This window comes from Ranitomeya imitator, chromosome 6 (genome assembly GCF_032444005.1).
Source record: "Ranitomeya imitator isolate aRanImi1 chromosome 6, aRanImi1.pri, whole genome shotgun sequence".
In the NCBI taxonomy this organism is placed as follows: domain Eukaryota; kingdom Metazoa; phylum Chordata; class Amphibia; order Anura; family Dendrobatidae; genus Ranitomeya; species Ranitomeya imitator.
The window spans coordinates 504,168,863-504,194,749 of NC_091287.1; the positions used below are offsets into that span (position 1 = coordinate 504,168,863).

General features: G+C 48.8%; 1 protein-coding gene across 1 annotated transcript; it reads left to right on the forward strand.

Annotated features, from left to right (window-relative positions):
* The first annotated feature begins 45 nt into the window (after window positions 1-45).
* Window positions 46-23,693, forward strand: DCAF13 (DDB1 and CUL4 associated factor 13). Its single transcript, XM_069731738.1, has 11 exons — window positions 46-185; window positions 3,781-3,980; window positions 4,969-5,076; window positions 5,475-5,564; window positions 5,918-6,073; window positions 6,598-6,675; window positions 7,251-7,333; window positions 8,583-8,747; window positions 16,846-16,981; window positions 21,631-21,794; window positions 22,916-23,693. The coding sequence occupies exons 1-11, from the start codon at window positions 116-118 to the stop codon at window positions 23,001-23,003; spliced, it is 1,338 nt and encodes a 445-aa protein (XP_069587839.1). The 5' UTR covers window positions 46-115; the 3' UTR covers window positions 23,004-23,693.
* Window positions 23,694-25,887: the final 2,194 nt, after the last annotated feature.

Genomic DNA, 25,887 nt, shown 5'->3' on the forward strand with positions numbered 1-25,887 from the left:
CCGGAGCAAAGATGGCGGCCACACGATGGAATGACGTGAATGCAGGAAGCGCTGACCTTTTGCTTCCGGTCCATGTGGTGCACGGGAGAGAGAGGAGCTGTGTCTGGTGGTCGCCATGAAGGTGAAGGTGCTGTGTAGAAATCCTGATGATTACGTGCGGGAGACAAATAAGGATCTGCCCAGAGGTGAGGACTGTCCGCCATGATGGTCACGTGGAGGATTCAAGATACGCAACTTTATTTACTCCTGACCTGTGCACATATTGTGTGTAGTCATCTATGTATCCCGGCCGTCAGGTCACTTGTTTGTGGTGTCGCGGAGTGTCCCGTGGGGGGGAGGAGGTCTGGTGTCGCGGAGTGTCCCGTGGGGGGGAGGCGGTCTGGTGCCGCGGAGTGTCCCGTGGGGGAGGTGGTCTGGTGTCGCGGAGTGTCCCGTAGTGGGGGAGGCGGTCTGGTGTCGCGGAGTGTCCCGTAGTGGGGGGAGGCGGTCTGGTGTCGCGGAGTGTCCCGTAGTGGGGGGAGGCGGTCTGGTGTCGCGGAGTGTCCTGTAGGGGGAGGAGGTCTGGTGTCGCGGAGTGTCCCGTAGTGGGGGAGGCGGTCTGGTGTCGCGGAGTGTCCTGTAGTGAGGGAGGCGCTCTGGTGCCGCGGAGTGTCCCGTGGGGGGGAGGCGGTCTGGTGCCGCGGAGTGTCCCGTGGGGGGGAGGCGGTCTGGTGCCGCGGAGTGTCCCGTAGTGGGGGAGGAGGTCTGGTGTCGCGGAGTGTCCCGTGGGGGGGAGGCGGTCTGGTGCCGCGGAGTGTCCCGTGGGGGGGAGGCGCTCTGGTGCCGCGGAGTGTCCCGTGGGGGGGAGGCGGTCTGGTGCCGCGGAGTGTCCCGTGGGGGGGAGGCGGTCTGGTGCCGCGGAGTGTCCCGTGGGGGGGAGGCGGTCTGGTGCCGCGGAGTGTCCCGTGGGGGGGAGGCGGTCTGGTGTCGCGGAGTGTCCCGTGGGGGGGAGGCGGTCTGGTGCCGCGGAGTGTCCCGTGGGGGGGAGGCGGTCTGGTGCCGCGGAGTGTCCCGTGGGGGGGAGGCGGTCTGGTGCCGCGGAGTGTCCCGTGGGGGGGAGGCGGTCTGGTGTCGCGGAGTGTCCTGTAGGGGGAGGCGGTCTGGTGTCGCGGAGTGTCCCGTAGTGGGGGAGGAGGTCTGGTGTCGCGGAGTGTCCCGTAGTGAGGGAGGCGCTCTGGTGCCGCGGAGTGTCCCGTGGGGGGGAGGCGGTCTGGTGTCGCGGAGTGTCCTGTAGGGGGAGGCGGTCTGGTGTCGCAGAGTGTCCCGTAGTGAGGGAGGCGCTCTGGTGCCGCGGAGTGTCCCGTGGGGGGGAGGCGGTCTGGTGTCGCAGAGTGTCCCGTAGTGAGGGAGGCGCTCTGGTGCCGCGGAGTGTCCCGTGGGGGGGAGGCGGTCTGGTGTCGCGGAGTGTCCTGTAGGGGGAGGCGGTCTGGTGTCGCGGAGTGTCCCGTAGTGGGGGAGGAGGTCTGGTGCCGCGGAGTGTCCCGTAGTGGGGGAGGTGGTCTGGTGTCGCGGAGTGTCCCGTAGTGGGGGAGGTGGTCTGGTGTCGCGGAGTGTCCCGTAGTGGGGGAGGTGGTCTGGTGTCGCGGAGTGTCCCGTAGTGGGGGAGGCGCTCTGGTGTCGCGGAGTGTCCCGTGGGGGGGAGGCGCTCTGGTATCGCGGAGTGTCCCGTAGGGGGAGGCGCTCTGGTGTCCTAGAAGAGAGGTAGTGTGTCTGTTTGGGACCTGGGTGGTAACGGCGTCAGTACCGCAGACCGCGGCCATTTTTGCTCATTAGTTTGTTGCTCCTCTTTTACCAGGAGCCGTTTTCCACCTGAGTTTTCATGGCCGAGTTATAGTTGTGAATGACGCCATTAATTTTAGCGATTAATGTACTAAAACACCTTAAATAAAATCTAGTGGAAAAACCAATTCCACTGTTTGTTTTGTTTTTCCGGCGCTCACTGTGCTGTAAGTGCTACAGACAGGGACTGCCTTATCCTCACATGGAGGACGCCGCTGAATGAGGTTATGTCTGCCACTGCAGAATACCTCCACTAACCTGGACATTTAACCTGGACATTTTATTCCCCTGATGAACCCCCGTAACGGGGAGGAAAACGCGTTGGGAAGAGAAAGAGGACATATCATCCAGGGTGGTTATACTAACTAAAGGGCTTCACTAAGTAGACTCAAACTTGGGGACTGCCCTTGTTAGGGTTGGAGTCTTATACACGGGGCACGACAGGGAAGATAGCTTCAAACCCTCCCCCCCCCCCCCCCCCCACCACCTATCTATATCTTTTTTTTTTTTTTTTTTCCTCCCCCCCCCATTGGAAAAGGTCTATTGGTCTCCGTCCCATGCCGTGCTCTCAATAAGCACAAGAATCTATAACAAGAAGAGAGACAGCAATTGGGTGAGATCATGCCATTTTTCTTGTCTAGTGCACGTTTAAACATGAGCACCAAATTGTTTTTAAAGTACACATAATTTTAGAGGTATACATATTAAATGTTAAGTTTTAGAGTCTAGTGGCTGGCTATGCTGGGTTGTTAGTTAAAAGTGGTCAGACGTGATTAGGAACGATACGTTCTGGTTTCTTTCTTTTTTCCTGCTGAATTCATGCTACAGACAGTAGAAGAATCTCTCCACAGCGGAGTTCAGCGCGTCATGTGATAGCGTGGCACTGATGGGTTGTCATGACAGCCGAGGGTCTGCAGAGGACCCCTGTGCCTGTTATTACGGTTATTCCGTGATGATCTTGGCTATGAATGCTGGAGCTGTGCATTGTACAAGCGATTGGGCGATCACAGCTTCAAGTCTCCTGAGAGGACTAATAAATATACAGTAGAAATAAGTGAGAACAAAAAGTTTTAAAAAGCGAAACACAATTTCAAATCACCTTTCTTTTGCCCCATTAAACATAAAATCATCAAAAAATGCCACATTTGGTATCGCTGCGCTCAGAAACATCCAATCTGTCAAAATATAAAAAAAATTAATCATTTTTGAAATTTGTTGCTCATACCGTGAAATCGTCCACGGGGCAGGTCGTTCACCCCTAATCCAGACGCCTCACTCATGGCCTCTGCGTGCCGGGTGCCGCCTCCTATTCCTTCATTATCGTCCCCGGTGCCTGCGCTGTAAGTTCGAAGGGCAGCGCAACTGCACATGCCCAAAAAAAAAATAACAGCGCAGGCACCAGGGATGCTACTGAAGGAAGAGGAGGCGGCGCGCAGAGGCCATGAGTGACGGATGTGAGGCGTCTGGATTCGGGGGGAAAGACCTGCCCCGTGGCGATTTCACGGTATGAGCAACAAATTTCAAAAACGATTCTTTCAGCAGTGCCGGGAACAAGAACTAAAAGAGCCACCTTGTCAGAATGCAACATTGGTGGGGCACAAGGTGGCTCTTTTAGTTACAAACGCCTGGGGGTGACAGGTTCCCTTTAAAGCGTCGCACGGACCCGCTCACATCACGGCTGGAAATTGAGGATTGATTTCCATCTGATCACGTGACCAAGACAGATTTTTATGTACTGTAAACATGAGGTCTACGCTATGGCAGCGAGCAGAGATCTTTATAGGGGCTGTCCACTACTTGCACATCCCCTTCTCCATCACTATATTCCCCGTATACAGTAAGAGCAGCCTGTACTCGGTGCCGCCACCATTCCCGCCATCATTCCCACCATCATTCCCGCCACGTCACATCGGCACTTTACCATAAGACAGGTGCTATAACTCTAAATTCCTTCTCTTCCAGTTCCTCGTAACTACGACCCGTCGCTCCACCCGTTCGAGGTGCCGCGTGAATACACCAGAGCTCTGAATGCCACCAAGCTGGAGCGCGTGTTCGCTAAGCCTTTCCTTGCCGCCCTGGAAGGTCACAGAGATGGGGTCAACTGTATGGCCAAACATCCCAGGAGCTTGTCCACCGTGCTGTCAGGGGCTTGTGACGGAGAGGTAAGGACCCACAGCGGCTATAGGGTGTGTAAACTTTAGCAGCCAGTTTTCTTCTAGTCTTAATTAACCCCTCTGACGTATCACAGAAGCAGCCATTCCTACAGTTACCAGCTGGACTTGAGAAGTCTTCAGGGTTGTTTGTCTAATTTCCTTAGATGCTCCGATCAGTGCATGAGTAAAGCAGGTTTTTGCTATGTAATCTGACAGCAGGATGATGTAGGGGCTGAGACCCTGGTTCCAGCAATGTGTCACTTACTGGGGCAGCAGTTGTGATACAATCCCTGTTTTCTCTGCTGCAGATCTAGCAGAGCTCTGAATGCTGACCCCAGAATAGCACAGCCCACACTGCTGATTGGCAGCTTTCTGAGAACATTGTATAATTACAGAGAGCTGCTAATCAGTGCTGGGGATGTGGTTGGACCAGGAGGCACGAGACGCCTAGTCCCATACTGATAATCTCCTGCTGATAAAACAAAAACAGCCCAGTAAGTGACACATCGCTGGAATTAGGGTCTCTGCCCCTACCTCATGCTGCTTTCAGATTACATAGCAAAACCTGCTGACAGATTAACTTTAAGACATCTAAAGAGCGTAAGTGAAAGGAGCGGTCTCTCAATGTTTCACTACTGTGTGCGCCCAAGGAAACGCTTGCTCGGCCGCTAGGGTATTCGGTCAGAGTCAGAGGTTCACCATGACACTAATTAGTCAGTGCTGTGCTTCCCACTAAGAACGGAAACCAAAGTGCAGTTGTGAACAAAGCCGTCCATGACAGTCGTCCTATCCAAAGGACTACATGTAATGCATGGACGTGTCAGTGTGACCGGCACAAAGAGGAGGCTTCTAAGCCAGGGACCTCCCCGGTCATATATCTATAAGGTTTCACATCTGGAGTTGTCCTCATGGCCCCCCTCTTAATTAATATCGGCTGCTTTGGTTGTCGGTGAATGACTTTTAATACAGTTATCTTTTTTTTTTTTTATTTCCGCAGGTGAAAATATGGAACCTGACCACTCGCAAGTGCACCCGCACCGTACAGGCGCACGAAGGCTTTGTCCGAGGGATGTGCGTGCGATTCTGTGGGACTTCTTTTCTAACAGTACGTATCTGTGATGAGGGCCAAGCTTAAAGGGGTTTTGTCTAAATGAATTTTTTAGAACTTTTCACCTTGCACCAGTTACTTGCACCAGCTTCTCCAGCACTGCCTCGATCTTTAACCGGCTGCAGTGGTGAGGACGTGTCTGCGCGGCACATCGCTGCTGCAGCCAATCGCCGAGCTCAGCGGTGCTGCCCAGGTAGACGGCACAGGTGGTTGTGCCATTTTACATTTCATCTCGTACACCATAAGGAGTCAGTAGTGGAGGGGTCTTCTCCTCAGGATCCTTAACTTTTGGGTGGCGCGGTTTCAGAAAATGTCTTTCTCCGAAGGGGATGGCAGGGAGGACAAACACAAGCCGCCATTATGAAATTCTAATAGTTTTTTGACGTCTGCATTAGGTCGGTGATGATAAAACCGTGAAGCAATGGAAGATGGAAAGTCCAGGCTATGGTGAGAAAGAGGAGCCCATCAATACAGTGTTAGGAAAGGTAAAATAATGGATGGTTAAATAAGAGCTGAACCTTTCCCACAAGCACCGTGGACCCCTTTATTGTACATGTGCAGTCAATAGTGGTATTTAGGTGGGCCGGAGACCATTTCACTAGCGTTCTGGTGCCATAGTCACACTGTAATGGCGACCAGGCACCGATGTAGATCTGCTGGCACATAAAACAGCTGAACACTGGGGATATCGAACCCTGACCAATCTAATATTGATGACCTATCCTGGATCAGCCTGTTAATGACTAGTGATGAGGGATGTGCTTGTATTGTAGCTCTGATTTTACGATTTACTTTTGGTGGAATCCTGACCTCCAGTCTTCTTGCTCTCGTTTTGCAGACGGTATTTACAGGGGTGGATCACCACTGGAGGGACGCGGTGTTTGCTACCTGTGGACAGCAGGTGGATATCTGGGATGAGCAGAGGACCTGTCCCATGCGATCCTACACTTGGGGAGTTGACAGCATCTCTGGTGTCAGATTTAATCCCATCGAGGTAACGCTTTTGCTTTTTTGATGGCACTTACTGGTAATTCCAGCTTTCCATGTTGTGTGTGCCATTGCTGCTCATCGCAAACGATCTGTACAGGAGAAATACTTGTGCTGAATCGCTCAGCTCACTGATTGTATATCAGCAATATTGCTTCAAATGATGCACCCCCAGTAATTTCTAAAACGAAGGGGCTGCTGCTCGCCTCTGAGACTGGAAATGGGCTCGATAGAAAATCTGCGGCTGTTTTTGACCTTGTGGAGAGCAGCAGTCGGGTTCGTGCTTCCTCCACTCCATTTTAGCGATCAGTGGCGGTCTGCACAACTGGACCCCAAAAGTCAAAACTTCTGATTTCCAGCATTTTATCAAAGTGCAGTGTGATTACACAGTCAAAATGCCATCCTCTTCTTGTTGTGCTATGTAATTATAGCTAACAACTGTATAATATAACAATGTAATTACCGCACTTTGCTAACGGTTTTTACATTCTTCTCTTCTGTGAATTACTTTTAAATGGCTTTGTTTTTCAGACACAGATTTTGGGAAGCTGTGCTGCAGACAGAAGTATTGTTCTCTATGACCTGCGGAAGCCTACACCACTGAAAAAGGCAAGTCCCACCCTGACAGCCCCCCTGCGTGTGCGTTAGTGAGAGGATAGCCCTGAACTGAGGCCTATTTTCGGAATGTGCGTGACACAGTGGGATTGTGGTTTCCAAGTGTTTGGTACCTTGAATGGTGTTCAGAAACAATCACATTTAGTCCCCTATAGGGATATTCCAAAAAAAAAAATAGATAAATATAAGGAAAAGATAGGTGATAACTTGCAAATTGGTCGGGATTGGACCACTAGGGACCCCGTACAATCCCAAGAACAAGGCACTGACCTTCTCCAGTGACAACAAAGTGCTGTACCTGGCTACCTCCATTCCAAGAGAACCTTTCAGAGCTCCGTTCTTGAGATTGATGGGGGTCCCACGGTCAGAGCCATGCAAGTTGTCGCCTATCGTTTGTAAAGTTAGCTTTTAATGTTGGGCATATTGGCGATGGTGCCCTCCTTACTGCCTTTACCTGCCTGATGCCTATTGGAGATCACAGGTATCTTATTCTGTGGAGCTAACCTTCCTTTATGTGGTTTCTGCTTTATTTGTGGAATAATCCTTTTCTTGTTCTTTTAATGGGGCAGATGATTCTGGAAATGAGGACCAATGCTCTCTGCTGGAACCCTATGGAGGCCTTTATATTTACAGCCGCTAATGAGAACTACAAGTAAGTAAAAATCTGTATGGGGGGGCTTACCAGTCATCACAGATCTCCCCTGACCAAAGAGTGTCAGCCGCCCTGTCATCTCCTCCATCATCCAGGGAGAAATTGGGGAGACAGACTATAAAATCCATATCCCCAGTCCGAGCAAAGAGCTGCTAAGTATCAGTGACTCTGGCGCACCTCGGCCATCCATGTATTTCATGGACGGGCATTGATTTTATATGTCTTCTTGTAATCCTACTTCTCCCCTGCACAGAGCGGCATCCTCTGCTGATCACATCTGTTTGCAGGAGCTGCATAAGATCGGTGAGCTAGCTGAAATTGGGTTTCTTCTTCAATAAAATTGTTATTCCCAAAATATATATAGGGAATAACTTAAGGATTGCTGTGCATCTGACTGCTGGGACCCCAATGATCCCAAGCAGAGCCCCATCTTGAAGGAAGTGGAGGTGCGCATGCTCTACCCCAGCTTTCAGTGATATTCCTATAGACGATGAATGGAGCCAAAGTTGAGCAGGGCGGGGCTCTTCTCCGCTCAGGGCGGGGCTCTTCTCCGCTCAGGGCGGGGCTCTTCTCCGCTCAGGGCGGGGCTCTTCTCCGCTCAGGGCGGGGCTCTTCTCCGCTCAGGGCGGGGCTCTTCTCCGCTCAGGGCGGGGCTCTTCTCCGCTCAGGGCGGGGCTCTTCTCCGCTCAGGGCGGGGCTCTTCTCCGCTCAGGGCGGGGCTCTTCTCCGCTCAGGGCGGGGCTCTTCTCCGCTCAGGGCGGGGCTCTTCTCCGCTCAGGGCGGGGCTCTTCTCCGCTCAGGGCGGGGCTCTTCTCCACTCAGTGTGGGGCTCCTTCTTGGGTTCGCTGGAGGACCCAGAGGTCAGACACACAACAGTCCATAAGACATCCCTCATCCATTGGGAATAGTCCTATCTTTTAAAGAGATCCTCAGTATGAAGTTGTCAGGGTCCCAGTTTGCCTATATGGAGAGAGCTGCTCGCACCATTCAGTGATTGCTCAGTATATGGAGCTGTGCCACTTCCAGGCTCTGCAGCCCAGGTGCTGTGAGTGAGACCCCCTCCGCTCTGATAATGATCACATGTCCTAACGACAGATCATCATTATTATATGCTTAATAAACCCTGTTAAATTAAAAATTAAAAGAAGGATTGTCCTCCCGAACAGCAGGGAGAGCTCATTATCTCATTCATAAGTTTGTTTTAAGATCAATGTTGTTTCTGACTCTGTGATAAACTCTTATCCTGCAGACTGTACACATATGACATGCGGTACATGGACGCCCCCGTAATTGTACACATGGACCACGTATCTGCTGTCCTGGATGTCGACTACTCTCCAACCGGGAAAGAATTTGTGACCGCCAGCTTTGATAAATCCATCCGCATCTACCCCTCTAGCAATGGACACAGTAGGTGAGTTTTTCCATAGAAACACAGAAAAAAAGATGCACATTAAAGTCATTATGGGGCTGAAAGCCTGGTGATACATAGGGATGAGACGTGGGGTGCGACTTATATACAGAATGGCCAAAACTGATTTTTTATTTATTTTTTGTCTGTTTAGGGGGAGAAAGTGCAAGAAAGTTTAGAATTTTTGAGCTTGCAAAGTTCACGTTAGTAGGTGCTAAATCTGCTATTCGTCACGAAAAGTCAACTAAAAGTGAATATAAAACAGGACTTGTCAAATTTACTAATCCAATGGCTTAGGCCGGTTTCACACGTCAGTGGCTCCGGTACGTGAGGTGACAGTTTCCTCACGTACCGGAGACACTGACTCACGTAGACACATTAAAATCAATGTGTCTCTGCACATGTCAGCGTGTTTCCACGGACCGTGTGTCCGTTTGGAAAACACGGAGACATGTCAGTGTTTGTGGGAACGCACGGATCACACGGACCCATTAAAGTCAATGGGTCCGTGTAAAACACGTACCACACACGGATGCTGTCCGTGTGCAGTCCGTGTGCCGTGCAGGAGACCGCTACTGTAACCGCTGTCCCCCCAGCGTGGTGCTGAAGCCCCATTCATTTCTTCTCTCCAGCAGCGTTCGCTGGAGAGAAGGAATGAAAAAACTTTTCTTTTTTTTTTTTAAATAAAGTTCCCGGTAATCTCCCCCCTCCCACCCCCTGTGCGCCCGCCCGCTGGCATTAAAATACTTACCCAGCTCCCTCGGTGCTTCCATCCTCTCAGCGTCGCAGCTCTTCCTGTATGAGCGGTCACGTGGTGCCTCACATTACAGTGATGAATATGCAGCTCCACCTCCCATAGGGGTGGAGCCGCATATTCATCACTGTAATAAGCGGCACCACGTGACCGCTCATACAGGAGAAGCTGAGAGGAGAGAGGAGACATCGCAGGAGCTAGGTGAGTATTTCTATGCAAGGGGCCGGGTGGCGCACGGGGGATGGGAGGCGGGAGCTCACCAGCAAACTTTTTAACAAAAAATAACAAAACTTGATCTTTCTCCAGTCACCTTCCACGACAGCGGTACTGGAGGATGTCTCCCCGCCCTAATGGGGGACAGGAAACACAAAGAGGTTAAATACCCTCCCCTTCCTGCCATCTCCAGTGTTTTTCGTGTCCCCTTTGGGCGGTAGTGCTGCCGTGGCCGGCGATCGGAGCACTCGAGATCTTACCTAGCCGGGCAGCCTGGGTCGGGATGTTCCTCCTCCCTGCGGCGCTGCTCCCGTCTCCCCACTTGGTGTGGACTCGGGACCCTTCCTCCGCTCCTCCCGCGCTCCTTCGGGAGTAAAGCGGAGCGGTATGGTGCGGCCGGGGTCCCCGCGCGGCTCCCCGGCATTCCTCCTCTCCTGCATGGCCGGAAACGGTGGACGCGCGAACCGGAAGTACCCGAACTTCCGGTTCACGGCATGTGCGTTCCAGCGGTGGAACGCACGCGCGTCGGAAAGCAATTCTGATGGGGCATGGCGGTTCTCTCCCCTATGCCTGGGACCGGGAGGAGGAGCACACGATTGGACGCAGCTTCCACGGTATTTAACCCTGGAAGTCACCTCCAGGTAAGGCCCCCTGTCTGACTGGACTTCAGTACTGACTGACCATGGAAGGTGACAGACCTATCTCTGCTTCTGCCGAGCCCTGCGTCCTCCCTCCTACCGTGAGTAGCGGGTTAAGGTCCCTTTATCCCTGTATTCCTTAGGGTGCTATATACTTAGTCCTCCTTCTCTCTCTTTTAGGGAGACAAGGCCTCTGCCCCTAGGAAGGACAGATCTTCCAAGACAAAATCGGAAGATCGGAAATGTGGTGTTTGTGCATCAAGGCTTCCTTCTTCTTACAAGAAGAAACTGTGCCAGCCCTGCACTGATGAAATTTTACGCTCAGAACAGCCATCCTTGTTTGAGAGCATTAAATCCCTCATTAAACAGGAAGTTCAGTCCTCAGTATCGGCCCTTTCCCAGTCTCTGTTACCTCCGCCACCTCCCCCTAAAAAAAGGAAGATGGCTACGGTTACGTCTGATTCAGATTCTGGTGAAATTCGTTCCTCCGGTTCGGAGGATTTGTGGGAGAATGAGGGCTCCACTTCCACCCCCAAAGAGGAGAGTAAGAAATACTATTTTTCCTCGGAAGACATACATGAGTTAATTAGTATGGTCAGGGGGACAATGGGCGTTGAGGAGGAGGAGGAGAAACCATCAGTGCAGGATGAGATGTTCGGTGGAAAGGGGTTCCCTATACACGAGAATGTACAGAGTCTCATTCTTCATGAATGGGAATCGCCCGAAAAGGGACTTGCTGTTCCCTCTGAGCTAAAGAATCGTTTCTCTCTCGATGGAGACGTCTCTCTGTGGGATTCCCCTAAGGTAGATGTGCAGGTCTCTAGAGTCTCAAAAAAGACAACCCTTCCCTTCGAGGATGCTTCCCAACTCAGAGACCCTATGGATCGCAAGATGGAGAGCTTGCTAAGAAAATCCTGGGAGACTTCCACCAATCTCCTTAAAACAAATATTGCGTCCACCTGCGTGGCTAGATCCCTATTTCGTTGGCTCCGCACACTTGAAGACCACCCTACCCAGGGAACATCTAGGGAAGTAATCTTAGATTCCCTCCCGCTTCTCCAGAAAGCTACAGGCTTCCTAGCCGATGCTTCGGCAGAGTCCGTTAGAGTAGCTGCCAAATCTGCAGTTCTCTCTAATTCAGCCAGAAGAGCTCTATGGCTAAAGTCTTGGAGTGGGGACATAACGTCCAAAACAAAGCTCTGTGCCATTCCCTTTCAGGGCCGCTATCTGTTCGGGCAGGCCCTAGACGATATTCTGGAAAAAGCAACGGACAAGAAGAAAGCGCTTCCGGAACAGAGGAATCCGAAGAAACGTTTTTTTCGTCCCTCAAAGGAACAACCCTTCCAGCGAGAGTTCAAAGGGAAGGGCAAATCAGGACGCTGGAGCTATCCTAAAGGGGGGAAAGGTAGGAACATCCTGGTTTCCCAGCCCCAGCAGACCCCGGATAAGCAGTGACTACGCCCAGGGCGTTGGGGGTCGTCTCTCGAGCTTCATCAACCAGTGGAGTTCCATTTCGTCGAACCAATGGGTACTCGACACTATTCAGAATGGACTAAAATTAGAGTTCGAGAGCCCTCCCCCTCATCACATAAGGATAACCTCATTGCAGAGTCTCAGCCCTCAGGGCGCATTCCTTTGCGGACTTCAAGAGTTACTCCAGGAAGGAGTAATTTCCCCAGTACCTCAACAAGAAAGAGGCAGAGGACACTATTCCCACCTGTTTCTGATCAAGAAACCTTCGGGAAAACACCGAATAATAATCAACTTGAAACCCCTGAATCGAGTAATAACCTACAGGAGGTTCAAGATGGAGTCGGTCAAAACAGCGATCCCTCTGATAGGACAGGACTGGGCGATGGCTACAGTGGATCTGAGGGACGCTTATTACCACGTCCCAATCCATCCAGAATTCCGGAAGTACCTAAGATTCGCAATATCTCAGGAGCAAGGGATAGTACACTACCAGTTCAACTCCCTTCCCTTCGGAATCGCCTCAGCTCCCAGGGTCTTTACAAAGATCATGACAGAAGCCATTATATTCATCCGTCTTCAGGGGATCTGCATAGTACCCTATCTAGACGATCTACTCATTGTCGCTCCTTCAGTTTCCCGCCTCAGGGCGGACTTATCAAAATCTCTAGAAATACTAAAGTCGTTGGGGTGGATCCCGAATCTAGAGAAATCGGACCTACTTCCCTCCAGGAGGAAGAAGTTCCTAGGGGTCCTTCTGGACTCGGAGTTGAGGAAATCCTTTCTGCCCAGAGAACGTCAACTCGATCTGGTACAGAAGATAACAGCATTCAGAACCCTGAAGACTCCAACTCTACGACAATCCATGTCTATTCTGGGATCTCTAACATCTTGTATCCAGATGGTATCTTGGGCCCAAGCCCACACGAGAGTCCTCCAAACCCATGTCCTATCATCTTGGGACGGACAGCAGAGTTCTCTTTCCAAAAGGATTTCCCTCCCCAATCATGTCAGGACATCCCTGACATGGTGGCTACGGCTGCGGAACCTCCAACCGGGGGTCAGTTGGGACCAGATCCCGCTAAAGACACTCACTTCAGACGCCAGCCAAAGGGGATGGGGTGCTATAGTCGATGGAACCCATTTCCAGGGCACCTGGGCTCCAGACATCAGAGCAAGCTCTTCGAACTTCAGAGAACTGAAGGCAGTGGAAGAGGCGTTAAAAGCCGCATCCTTTATTGTTCAGGGACACCATGTCAGGATATATTCCGACAATATGACCACGGTAGCATACCTTCGTCATCAGGGAGGCACAAGATTCAAGAAATTAAAAACCTTAGCCTCAAACATTTTTTTCTGGGCAGAGAGGCACCTCCTCTCTATTTCGGCAGTTCACCTGAAAGGGTCAGCCAATACCCAGGCGGATTTCCTGAACAGAAAGGATGTACATCCAGGGGAATGGTGTCTGGACCAGGAGGTCTTCCTCTCCCTGATTTCCAGATGGGGGATTCCGGAAGTGGACCTTTTTGCCAACAGTCAGAATGCCAAGCTGCAAACTTATTTCTCCCTGAATATGGCAGACAGAGCACTGGGCATGGATGCATTCTCTCTCCCGTGGAGGTTCAACCTCGTCTATGCTTTTCCTCCGATTCCATTGCTGTCAAAAACTCTACAGAAGATTCGATCGGAGCGAGTTACGGCGATTCTAATCGCGCCAACATGGCCGGGGAGAAGTTGGTACAGCGCCATGTTAGACATGGCTCAAGAAGGTCCAGTATATCTACCCCAGAAGGAGAATCTTCTTCATCAAGGACCTTTGCTGCATCCAAACCTTCACAGGTTAAATCTTTCAGCATGGCTTCTGAGGCCGAAATACTAAAGGCAAGAGGCCTCTCGGATGAAGTAATTCATACTCTCCAAAGCAGTAGAAAACCCGTGACGAATGCCATTTATGCCAAGATATGGAAGAAGTTTTCCTCATGGTATCTTCCAGATATTCCAGACCCATTTCATCCTAATATTGCCAAGATTCTGGATTTCTTGCAAAAAGGTCTAGAGTTGGGTCTTAGGCCCAATACCTTGAAAGTACAAATTTCAGCACTTAGCTCCTATTTTGACCAAGAACTAGCCAAACATCGGTGGATCAGGCGTTTTATAACTTCAGCAAGTAGAATCCGTCCCAGAGTTCTCAACAATACTCCTCCTTGGGACCTTAATTTGGTCCTTAATAGTCTAACTCGGGACCCTTTCGAACCTTTATCTCAATCTTCATTAAAGGTTCTTACCCTGAAAACGGTCTTTTTAGTGGCTATTACCTCTGCCAGACGGATAGGAGAACTACATGCCCTATCCATACAAGAACCTTACTTGAGGGTAACATCGGATAGTATAATCCTTCGTCTAGACCCTACCTTCTTACCTAAAGTAACATCAGACTTTCATAGAGGTCAGGACATAGTGTTGCCCTCATTCTACCCGGATCCTTCTAATGTGAGAGAAGAGTCCTTCCACACTCTGGATGTCCGCAGAATGGTTCTATATTATCTTTCACAAACAGAGAGTTGGAGGATTGACCAAAATCTCTTCATTCAACTCTCCGGAAGGAACAAAGGAAGAAAGGCGACAAAAAATACTATCGCCAACTGGATTAAACAAGCCATATCTCTGGCATACTCATCCCAGAATCTACCACCTCCTCCATCACTGAAGGCCCATTCTACACGGTCGGTGTCAACATCATGGGCAGAGAGAGGTGACGCTTCTACGGAGCAGATTTGCAGAGCTGCCACCTGGTCATCAGTCCATACGTTCACCAGGCACTACAGGCTTGATTTCAACCGGGATTTAACTTTCGGCAGAACAGTTCTGCAGGCGGTTGTCCCCCCCCTAGAAATTATTTGTTGGTACTACTCCAGTACCGCTGTCGTGGAAGGTGACTGGAGAAAATAGAATTATTCTTACCGTTAATTCGGTTTCTAGGAACCTTCCACGACAGCACTAATTTCCCTCCCTATCTGATAATTTTATTGGATGATTCCTGCACTTAAGTGGTAACTATACATACTGCTGTGTCCAGAAAAAACACTGGAGATGGCAGGAAGGGGAGGGTATTTAACCTCTTTGTGTTTCCTGTCCCCCATTAGGGCGGGGAGACATCCTCCAGTACCGCTGTCGTGGAAGGTTCCTAGAAACCGAATTAACGGTAAGAATAATTCTATTTTCATCTCTTCTCTCCTGCGGGGGAGAAGAGATGAATGCCAGCTTCAGCACCACGCAGGGGGGACAGCGCTTAGTGTAGCGCTGTCTCTCCTGCACGGTCCGTGTGGTGCTCAGGCGGCACACGGATGCCACACTGATGTGCCACGTGAGCACACGGATAATTCCGGTACCGATTTTTTTTTTTTTTTTTTTTTTTTTTTTTTTTTTTTTTTCCCGGTACCGGAATTATCTGGACGTGTGGGACAGGACTTAGGGTTACACAGGATACTGGGGTTGGGTAGATGGACTCGTGCTGCTCTGCTCCGTTGTCCGGCGGCCACAGATGTGTATTCATTTATGGGCAGCATCTTGGGCACCTAATGCACTTACAGAAGTGAGGACTGGTCTGACTGCCACAGAGGACTGGACTAGGCCAGATTTGCCATAACGTTACAGGATGATAATGGCTTTCTCTAAAGATGTCACCCTCCTAAATTTGCATTGGAGCATAAAGGTAAAAATAAAGGGAGTCAAGTCGGTGGTCCTGGTACTGGCATCTCAAGCCGGCTACGGGGCACCGATGCCTGTGAAGTAAAGCAAGTCGTGACGGCCGCTCACCGTGCATGCTTCAGATGCTGTAGGAGCTGGATGGTAATGTCAGGACGGCGGGACTACCGGTAGTGTGCTCTTCTTTATAACGTGAATCCAGTCTGCAACATGGCTGCATCAGACTTCACACAATCCAGAAGACATTCAATATGGGGCTATTACCGCAACTATACGCCCTATTGGCATATGGGGGTCATACGTCAGACATCTTGCTCAAAGTGGGGGATTCTTATAAGCTGCTGATTCTTCTGGATCTGGTTTAATGTCTGTAATGGCAGTCGGACATATCGGCTGCGCTGGAGAGAACTGAATTCAAACTAGAAGAATCCGGCACACCGCCATATAAGGGATAAAAAAGCCGGGGTGCAATCAGTAGAAAAACAACAATGTCAATAACGAGAAAGATAACACTGAATTATGCACACCACCGCAATTATAATAATATGAAAATTATCCACTTTATTGATACACAACATTAAAACATAATTAAAAATAACCACACAACTGTCACCATCCCAAGTGCATAACATAGACCTCAATACATACCCCGATATAGAATAATACTTATCATATATAAATACATATGCAAAAGTATATTGGATATGTCCCTCCCTACATGGCTCATGGGGCGCCTACAATATCCTGTCCGGATGATAAAAAGGGGCAAAAACATAATAAAGTTTACTCAGTAAGTGCCAAGTCTTAAGGCAAAAGCTCAAAATAACCTATGCAATGACTAATGAGCCAATACCACTAGACATTTACATGGACCATCCGTCCATGTTATAAACTCAAAATGAAAGGAGAAGAGAGTATTAGCCGATATACTCAAATTGTCTGTAAGGAAACAGGATTCAGAGGTCCCAGGATGGCAGACAGGACATGGCCCCACGTGTATCGCCTCCGAAGTGAGGCTTCGTCAGGGGAAGTTGAGATTTGTGGCCAACATGTAGATATATATATATATATATATATATACACACACACAAAATGACCATGCTTAATAGCCTACCGGTGTAGGAAATAACAGGAGCCGGCCAGCGTCATGACGCTCAAAAGCAGAGTGATGCGCAGGCGTGTACCGAAGCTCAGCCAAGGAAATATGGACCCCAACGCGCAAGCTGACACGCAAGCCAGACAAGAACTGAATGACTCGCCGTTGCTGCATAGATTGCACATTCAGAAATGATTTAACCCGTTACTTTACTGTCGATCACAGGGAGGTGTACCACACGAAGAGGATGCAGCACGTCACCTGCGTCCGCTGGTCTTCCGACAACAAGTACATTCTGTGTGGGTCAGATGAAATGAACATCCGTATTTGGAAAGCAAACGCATCGGAGAAGCTCAGCCTGGTAAGATTGTCCAAGGAAGCCATACACTAACTGCAGAGATCCTGCAGCTTCGGCCTGATATACAGCCCAGTACGAAGCTGGCACTCAACCGCACAACACCACACTCGCAGGTCACCGACTCAGCAGCACCTTCACTGACTTTTTTTTTTATAAATTGTACCTTACTTGACAAAGAGCTTACTGTCAGAAATCCTTTTTAAAGGGGTTTTCTGGCTTCATGATGTAGAGGTTATTCCTCCTGATCCATGCAATAAGCTCCACATACGAAGGTTCGCAACTGTGCTTCTTCCCGCTGTGATCACAGCGGTAGCGGCAGGAGCTGCGAGATTTTCACAAACTCTGATAAGTTCTGCAGTCTGTGTCGGTGGGGTTGAATTTCTCTTATGACTTTATTCATTTGTCATTTTCAATTATAGTTGAAATTGGCAATATAAATTCCCGGAACTGGCAAAAAAATAAATAGAACTTAAAGCACATCCTCAGAGGTAGAAATTAAAGCTATAGGCCCGCCCCTGAGGACCCAGAACTATACATCCCTTATCGAAAAATGCAGGGGAGGGGGCACAACTTCATACATCTGCAATTCAAAAAAAAAATGTGAAAAATTTAAAAAATTTTAACCCCATTTTATTTTTTTTCTACGATTTCACAAAAAAAGTTAAATGTGCGAAAACAAAAAAATGTTGTTTAAAAAAAAATAATAATCTCCACTAATTATGAAACACTGTATTCTGGAAAAAAAAAAAAGTGGAATTTAAGGGATGAAGCCTCGGTAGATGTCACAGCTGAAAATCCAAGTGAAGCTTCTTGCAGCTTCTATTTTGGGTTGTAAAAGAAAAAAAAAATGCAATGATTTTTGTGACTTGTACAAACTTCACACAGGCAAAAATTTGATGGTCTCTCAATCATATTCATCGTCATGGGTGGACTAGTGGGGACAAAATATATGTGTGTGTGTGTCTCACAAGAAAAAAAGCCCTAAACTCTTAATAGAAAGATAAATTTTTTTATAGCGCTTGGAAAGTGCGGAGGAAAACTTGCATGAAGAGGGGCCCGCTTCTGGACGTAGCATTTACTCTCTACCACTTACTCCCCCCAAATAAAAGTAAAAAACCCTCCCGTAGTGTCTTTTCTGGGAAGGCGCAGACTCCGTGCTCACGTCTTTTGTATCCCCAAACAACCCGCTTCCTTCTCTTCCTCCGAGCCCATTAAGGTGCCAGAAATTGTGCTGCAAATCAGTTTACAAATGTCTGTTCCTAGTTCAACAAACCGCAAGAGCAAGTAAACCTCACAACCGTGAATAATTTAGTATGGTTTTTTGTGTGTGTGTGCTAATTCTTACTACCAGCCATATGCCAGGTTAATCCGTCAATGTCTCTGGCCACATGGAGGCGCTCTCCAGCCTTTTGCACTGCTGCAGGTGACTGTCGGGCTCCTGTGACTACTGACTCCTGCGCCATCGCTGATTTATTCTTCGGCGTTCAGGTCATCGCTTAACGCTTTGACAAGCAAACGCGACTAATTAAATCCTAATTTTCACACCTCTTAGGCTGTGTGCACACGTTGCTGATTTTTCGTGATTTTTTCGCGATAAAAACAGCATACAATATGCATCCCATCATTTAGTATGAATTCCGCATGTTTTGTGCACATGATGCGTTTTTGTCCACGAAAAAAACGCATCGCGGTAACAAAAACGCAGCATGTTCATTAATTCTGCTTTTTTTTTTTTTTGCGGATTTCCCACTATAAAATGCATTGGGAAATGTGCAGAAAAAACGCGCAAAAAACGCATGCAGATTTCTTGCAGAAAATTTCAGGTTTTTATCAGGAATTTTCTGCAAGAAATCCTGAACGTGTGCACATAGCCTTAATGTGCGGCCAATGCAAATCGCCAGGAGAGCGGTACTATGTCACCATTTAATGACTGGGGGCAATTAAAGGGGTCCAGGAGGCGGGAGGGATTTTTTTAAAATTGCTCGGGTGAGAACAGCACTGTGATGGAGACCCCTTTGCATTTACTTATTGTCACGTTGCCCGGGCTCCATATTAAATTCTTCTACTTGCCTAAAGTCGAGTCTGCCGCCTAGTGTCGGGACAAAACTTCGGAGAAGAGGAAAAGACTCTGGACCTAAATGGAACATTATATGGGGGAAAGGGAGAGGGATCCAATTCTTCTCCTCCCCATTGGACCATATACTACATAACAGGACAATTGAAGTATCCGCCTGTAATCCTGTGTAATATCATATCATGGAAGTGTTATCCATATATATTGTGAGGATGCTGTATATATATTGATGAAATAATCTGATTCAGCATAGTTTGATAGTATTTAATTCTGTCTTCAATGTACTGTATGTTCTAATGAAGTCTGCACACCGGAATACATATATATATATATTTATTTCATGTTATAACACTATGATCTATATATGTGCTTATTTATTGGTATATATATGTACATAATCATAAAATCTTTTTTCAGGATTTAATCTTCTGGTTCTATATTAATCTTATAGGATTTGTTCTGCTTTCTCTTCCTTGCTGTGTACTTGCTGCCTCTCTCTATGGACTGTACAAGTATGCTTCCTCTCTTGTGCCCATAGATGTGCTGACAGTCATGCATCGCAGGACTGTCACCACATCTGCTCCCGGGAGCTGCGCTGTCATAAACACTTACGTTTCTTCAGGCTTTTTGCCTGTATCCATTCAGCTGTTTTGACCTTCTATTGGCACATGTGCAGTGTGTTATTCAGGACACTTTCATTTTCCCTTCTTCCTGGTGAGTCACTTCCGGTTTTCCGGCCCCCATGCTCTGCCAGCCACACACCAGACCTGACCACACAATTGATTATAAGGTATTTAAGCGCTATTGGGGGTATTTGCACTACTTCCCCTGACGAAGCTGTCCTAGAACAGCGACACGCGTTGGGCTTCTCCTCCGGTCGCATTTGCCCTGTGACTATTCAGCCTCACAGCCTCCTGCAGCAGGATTTATCCTATGGTGCTTTCTCCAGCACTATCTTCACCTTTTGACCACTCCTAGGATCAGACTATGCAGGGTATTTCAGTGTTTATATTTGGACATCTTCCCCTGTCCCTTTCTTTGGATATCTAGGGCAGTTTACTTTATCTGCTCCTCTGGGTCCATAGGTTTTTTTGCTGGAAGCTGCATATTGTGGTGGGGTGTTGCATGCTATTTGCATGCTGTGTGGCTTGTATTATACTTGACTGTGTGCATATTTGTTGTTATATGGTTGTATACAGCGTGTTCATTTCAAATTTTGACTATATATAGTTACATTAATAATATTAAGTGCAGAGGGCAGGGACACGTCTGGAAGATTTCATACGTTTATATATCTATGTATATTTTGGCATACAGTGTTCACAGGGGCGTCTGCACGGAGGTTATGTGTGATTTTAGATGTTTTTAATTATGTTCCCAATAAAGCTTATATTATTTTTATCATAACTTTGGTGGTGTGCAGATATTTTGATGGCTCTTGTTTCTTGTGCTTTTGCTAGTGTCGGGGCTGCCGCAACTTTAAGTTCTTGTTTGGAGTAAGCTCCACACCCTATGCAGCTGATTTCTGCTGGGGGCAAGGACACATGTAGCCATCACTGAGGAGGTCCTACAGAAATGTAAGGAGACAATATGGCTTTTCATTGTAGACCTCTTTCTTTTCAAGACCCGAGCGTCCTTGCCCGCTGTGCTGAAAGCGTTAATCTTGCTTCCTTTCTAATATTCTGCGCACACGCCGCTTTTGGTTGACTAAAGTGTTTAGCTTGTACCAAATCAGCAACATCGCATTACAGTTCCACAATTAAATTAAAGAAAATCATTGCTTTTAATTAGGATAAAAGCCTCATTCGGCGGCTGCCGACAACTTGCTGCACGATGGGGAAAAAATACAAAAACTAGTGCTCTTTTTAGTCTACATCAGGGAAAATAATCATGGGAAGGGGCAAAGATGGTGCCGCTGCCCCCTCCTTTAGTCAATAATCATCATATATTTACTCATTTTTTCAGTTCACTTTTAATCTTAAAGGGATGTGATGCCTTGATAATGCAATGATAAAAAGCATGGTGTAACTGCGGAGTTTTACCTGCCGGCTTCCACTCCTGAAAGCTGTGACATTCGCAGGGACTGAAATACACTTTTAACGGGTTATTCCCATTACAGCACACGGATATTGTCAAATAGTGCTTGAAAATAGCCATTCTTGAGGTATTGACTTTTTTTTTTTTGTTTGTTGTTTTAACGCTAGTTCCCTTGGAGACCGACCACCGCTGCTGAGGCCAAATGTGCCCAGTGATTAATTTCTTTTCGATTGAGCTTTTGAGCGCTGCTCTGAAGCCGGCCAGGAGCATTGGAGCACAATGTTATCTCCTAATCCCAGCCAGCTTGAGCGACATGCTTAGAAGCTAGACAGCAGCGGTGGTCGGTCTCCTAGGCAATGAGCTGTAAGCTGCTAATTTTAATAAACAGTAAATTGCAAAAGTGCTGGTATTTACAAGCACAATCCGATAATGCCAATGTGGGAAGATGGGAATAACCCTTTAAGCTAATGATCCGATCTCATTTTTGGTATATATTTTCCACCTTTAGGTAGACGGTAACTCTGGTGATTTTCTCTTTCAGTTGTCTCCCCGAGAGAGGGCCACCAATAACTACAACCAGAAGGTGAAGGAAAAGTTCCAGCATCATCCACAGATTCGAAGAATCGCCCGACACCGGCACTTACCCAAGTCCATATACAACCAGATATCGGAGCAGCGCATCATGAGGGAAGCTCGCCGCAAGAAGTACGTACCCTAGATGTGCTGCCACATATTGGTGGCCACATACGCTCGCTCTGTACAGTTTAACATCGGGTAGACTTGTATGTTTATTTAGCGCCACTTATTCGACAGCGCTTTACAAACATCACTGTCCCCATTGGGGTCTCATAATCCAAATCCCCTATCAGGATGCCGTGGTATGGATTTCTTACGGTTTCCTCCTACACACCTGATGCTTTGTAGACGTTGTCCTAGGTGGGATTTGAACCCAGTACCCCAGCACTGCAAAGTAGCTGTGCTAGCCACTGAGCCAGCGTGCTGCCCCTTGCCATCACTGTGTGATTGACAGCAGTAGATGGCATCTCTGACTGACCCCATGGCTAAGCTAGAGTATTTTTGGTCCACGTACTTTATAGAAAGTCATCCATAGTCTAACATTTCATTATACAATGATTAAAGGGCTTTCTCTCACCATTAATTAAAGCCACCATTTTTCCTATAACTGATTAGCAAATGAGCCATTCCTTTCTGGCCTTCCAAATTAGTGGCTGTACCTATAGCACAATGGCAGCTCGGTCTACTAAGGATGCGTAGCAGTGCTCGCCGTCACTCAGAAGGGCGTCCCAAATGGGGGTCTCCCCTCCTATGATGACTTTGTGCCCAATATAAAGGCATTGTCCACTACTGGAGATCCTTTTTATTAAAAGTTCTATGGTGCATCTTTAATAATGAAATAATTAGTATTCTTATGTCCTGGACTGTCGTTCTCCTTCCAATCTCAGCTCTGTGTTCCCTGATGGTCACCAGACACAATTTCATGTGACCGCTGCAGTCATTCAGGAGTCCCTGATCAGCTGCAGCCTTCACTATTCCTTCAGAGGATGGAAGAAACACTGTTCTTCTGTTCTGGGGGAATAATGATGGCTGCAGTGGTCACAGGACACTTTTTGCTAAAATACCGGCGAGGGGAGGACAAGACTTGATGTGGAGGAGCGGCGCTGGTCAGGGTGGAGAGTATAGAGGGTTGTTGTAATTTATGTTGAAGCTACATGGTGGACAACCCCTTTAAGCTTCATCATTAGATGATGATGATGGACACTATCTTGCTAATCAATATTTGTTGTTTTTTTTTTTTATTCTTCCAGGGATGTGAATCGCCGCAAACACAGCAAAGAGGGGGCAGTGCCCATCGTACCAGAGAAGAAGAAGCATGTCGTGGCCGTGCTGGAATAAAATGTGCCCTGTTGATATGTTGCACAGTTCTGAGCTCAGATCTTGGCCCATTAATGTATTATAGCACCAGGAATATTTATGGATGAGATTAACGGGAGGTGCAAATCTCCACGACATCTCATTTATTGTGTTAGAAAAAAAAAATAAAAAAATCAGGAAACTATCAGCAGGCAGGCTAGAACCTGCAGAGGTGTAAAAGGGTTGTCCAATGCAGGATGCTACAAATGCAACTTCATCTGCTGATAAATGTGTTTATCCCAGCGGTCGCTGACGGGGCACAGCCTTCCGCCAGATGGAACGGTCACTGCTGCCACCCATCAGCTCATTGTCTGCAGTGCTCATGGGACATAATGTGTATGTTAGCACTGGGAGACGCAGCGTCAACTGGAATTGCTCCAGTCTGGAAGAGGATTATATTTTTTAACATGTTTATTTTGGATGGGGCACTGTAGTATTTAACACAGAGTTGTTTAAGTAGTGGACAGCACCTTAAGTTTTTCAGAATCAGCTTTTCTGTTTTTTTTTTTTTTGTTTTTTGTTTTTTTTTCATTATGCTGCACAGACCGAATATTGCCCGACCTTAAAAAGTTTCTCTACTTTACACTCGCTGACTATATAATGAGAGGTTGAGCGAATTTATAATGTTTATATCTCTTTAAGATTTTTGTAATAAAAAAATTATATAAATTACGCAGGTCTATATTTTTTGTAATCATCGCATGTGACTTTGTACTTTTCTGAATCATCTTTTTGTCCTGATTTCAAAAATGTATATAGTTTTTCTGTAGCATGTATAGTTTCCATGGAGCAGCATCATTATTATAAGGTAGAGGAAATATACTGGCGACATAAAGAAAACAGTAATCTACATGTCAGAAAAAAATGCTTCACCTTACAAAACAGTTTTTCTTTATCGCCTCTCATTGGGGGACACAGGAACCATGGGGGTGTATGCTGCTGCCACTAGGAGGCTGACACTATGCAAATAACAAAATTAGCTCCTCCTCTGCAGTGTACACCCCACCGACTGGCATTAAACTCTCCAGTTTAGCTTAGTGTCAGTAGGAGGTGGACACGGGTCTTTCATTAGACCCTTATCTACCTCAATGTGCGTCGTTTCTTTTCAGGTTTTTTCCGGAGGGATACAGGGTGAGCAGTCACACCTGTATTCCCACAATGCGGACTATGAGTACGGCGTGTACTGCCACCCCGTATCCTCATAGATCCCTCTCCAGGACCAAGATCCTAGCACAGAAGCGTGCTCAGAAGTCCGGTCCTGGCTCCGTCCCTCACCCACTCGCCTACCAGAGCCTGTCGGTTGGAGGAGACGAGGACGTCCATCACAGCTCCGTGGACGTCTCATTCCCCTCAGGTTAGTAACGGCGTGGGATGTTTAGGTGAGTATTTCCCCTCCATTCCCCCGGGATCTTTTCTCCAGATGTTCCCCTGTCCTCCCTCATGGCGTTTATTTTAGAGGGATCCCAGGGACAGCCATAAGCTCTTCTTCCTTAGCGGCCGCAGTTCTCTCCCTGCAGCCGCACAGCCCCTTACAGAGTCACAGCCTAGCAGGCTGCCGCGCCGCTTCCCCCTGCGGTCTCTCTGCTCGGGGGCCACAATGCGTCCTGTGTCTGCACGGCGTCCTTGGCAGGATGCCGTGCCACTTACTTTCTGCGGCGCTCCGACGCCGCGATTCTCCGGCGGCGCTCCAGCTCCGCGATTCTCCGGCGGCGCGATTCTCCGGCGCTCCGGCGCCGCGATTTTCCGGCGGCGCTCCAGCGCCGCGTTTCTCCGCGAATTTCCGGCGGCGCCGGCCTCTAATTTAGGTCCCGGCTTCTGCCGGGGCCTACTTCTGGCGCCGCGACCCCGCCAGTTCTGTTTTTCCCGGACAGCCTTGGCAGGCTGCCGCTCTTCTCAGTCCCTGCGGCGCACTGCTCCGGCGCCGCGGTTCCCTTCTCCAGCGGCGCCGGTCTCTAATTTAGGTCCCGGCTTAGGCCGGGGCCTACTTCCGGTTTCTCGGCTCCTCACTTCCGGTTCTGCGGGCGGGCTTTTTTCCCGCCCGACATACTGCGCCCTGCCCACCGGCGCCTCTGCGTCTGGCTCCACCCCCTTCCTCGTGGGTCCCTCGGCCGGTGTGCACCGCTTCTCACAGCAGCAGCCGCCCTCGCAGTGCCTCACGCAGCGCGCCACGCTCCTTCACTCGCATCTTCTGTGGCTCAGCATCGCAGAATCAGCACCTCAGGGAAGTTCTCCACCGAGGACAAGTGGGACATCTTCCAGGACCGGGTCCGTGAGTAGCTGCACTGCAGACTGACACCCCCCTCTGCCCACTGTCCCCTAACCCACTGGCATCTTCAGGGTCCCTAAAAATGTCTACCTCTAAAGGGGGCCGCTCTCGTCCCCCTACCTCTTCATCTTCTGCCTTAGTCACGTACTTTGCATGTTCGTCCTGTAACGGCAAACTTCCCTCAGGTCAGTCCTCCCCGCTGTGTCAGTCCTGCAGCAACCCGATTGTTCCCACCGCCCAGGATCCCCCGGCTGTTCCGCCCGAGAGTGATCCCCCCCATCCCAGGCTGGGCCGCCTCTCTGTCACAATCGGTGGCCGATTTAACACGGGTATCTCAAACCCTAGTGTCCGCGCTGGATCGGTTACCCCTGCAGACCCCTGCAGTGGCCAGCGGGTCGCAGGAACCGCCGCCCGAGCCCTCCTTGACTAGCCACAAAAGGTCCAGACAGGAACGTCGGTCTGAGTCCTCTTCGCGCTCCATCTCGCCGCTCGGCCCTCCCCCGCGGTTGGTGTCCCACCGATCCTCCTCCCCTGAGTCAGGCGAGGCATTATCTGATGCGCCTTCGGAGGATACTTCGGAGCTGGATCCTAACCAAATCG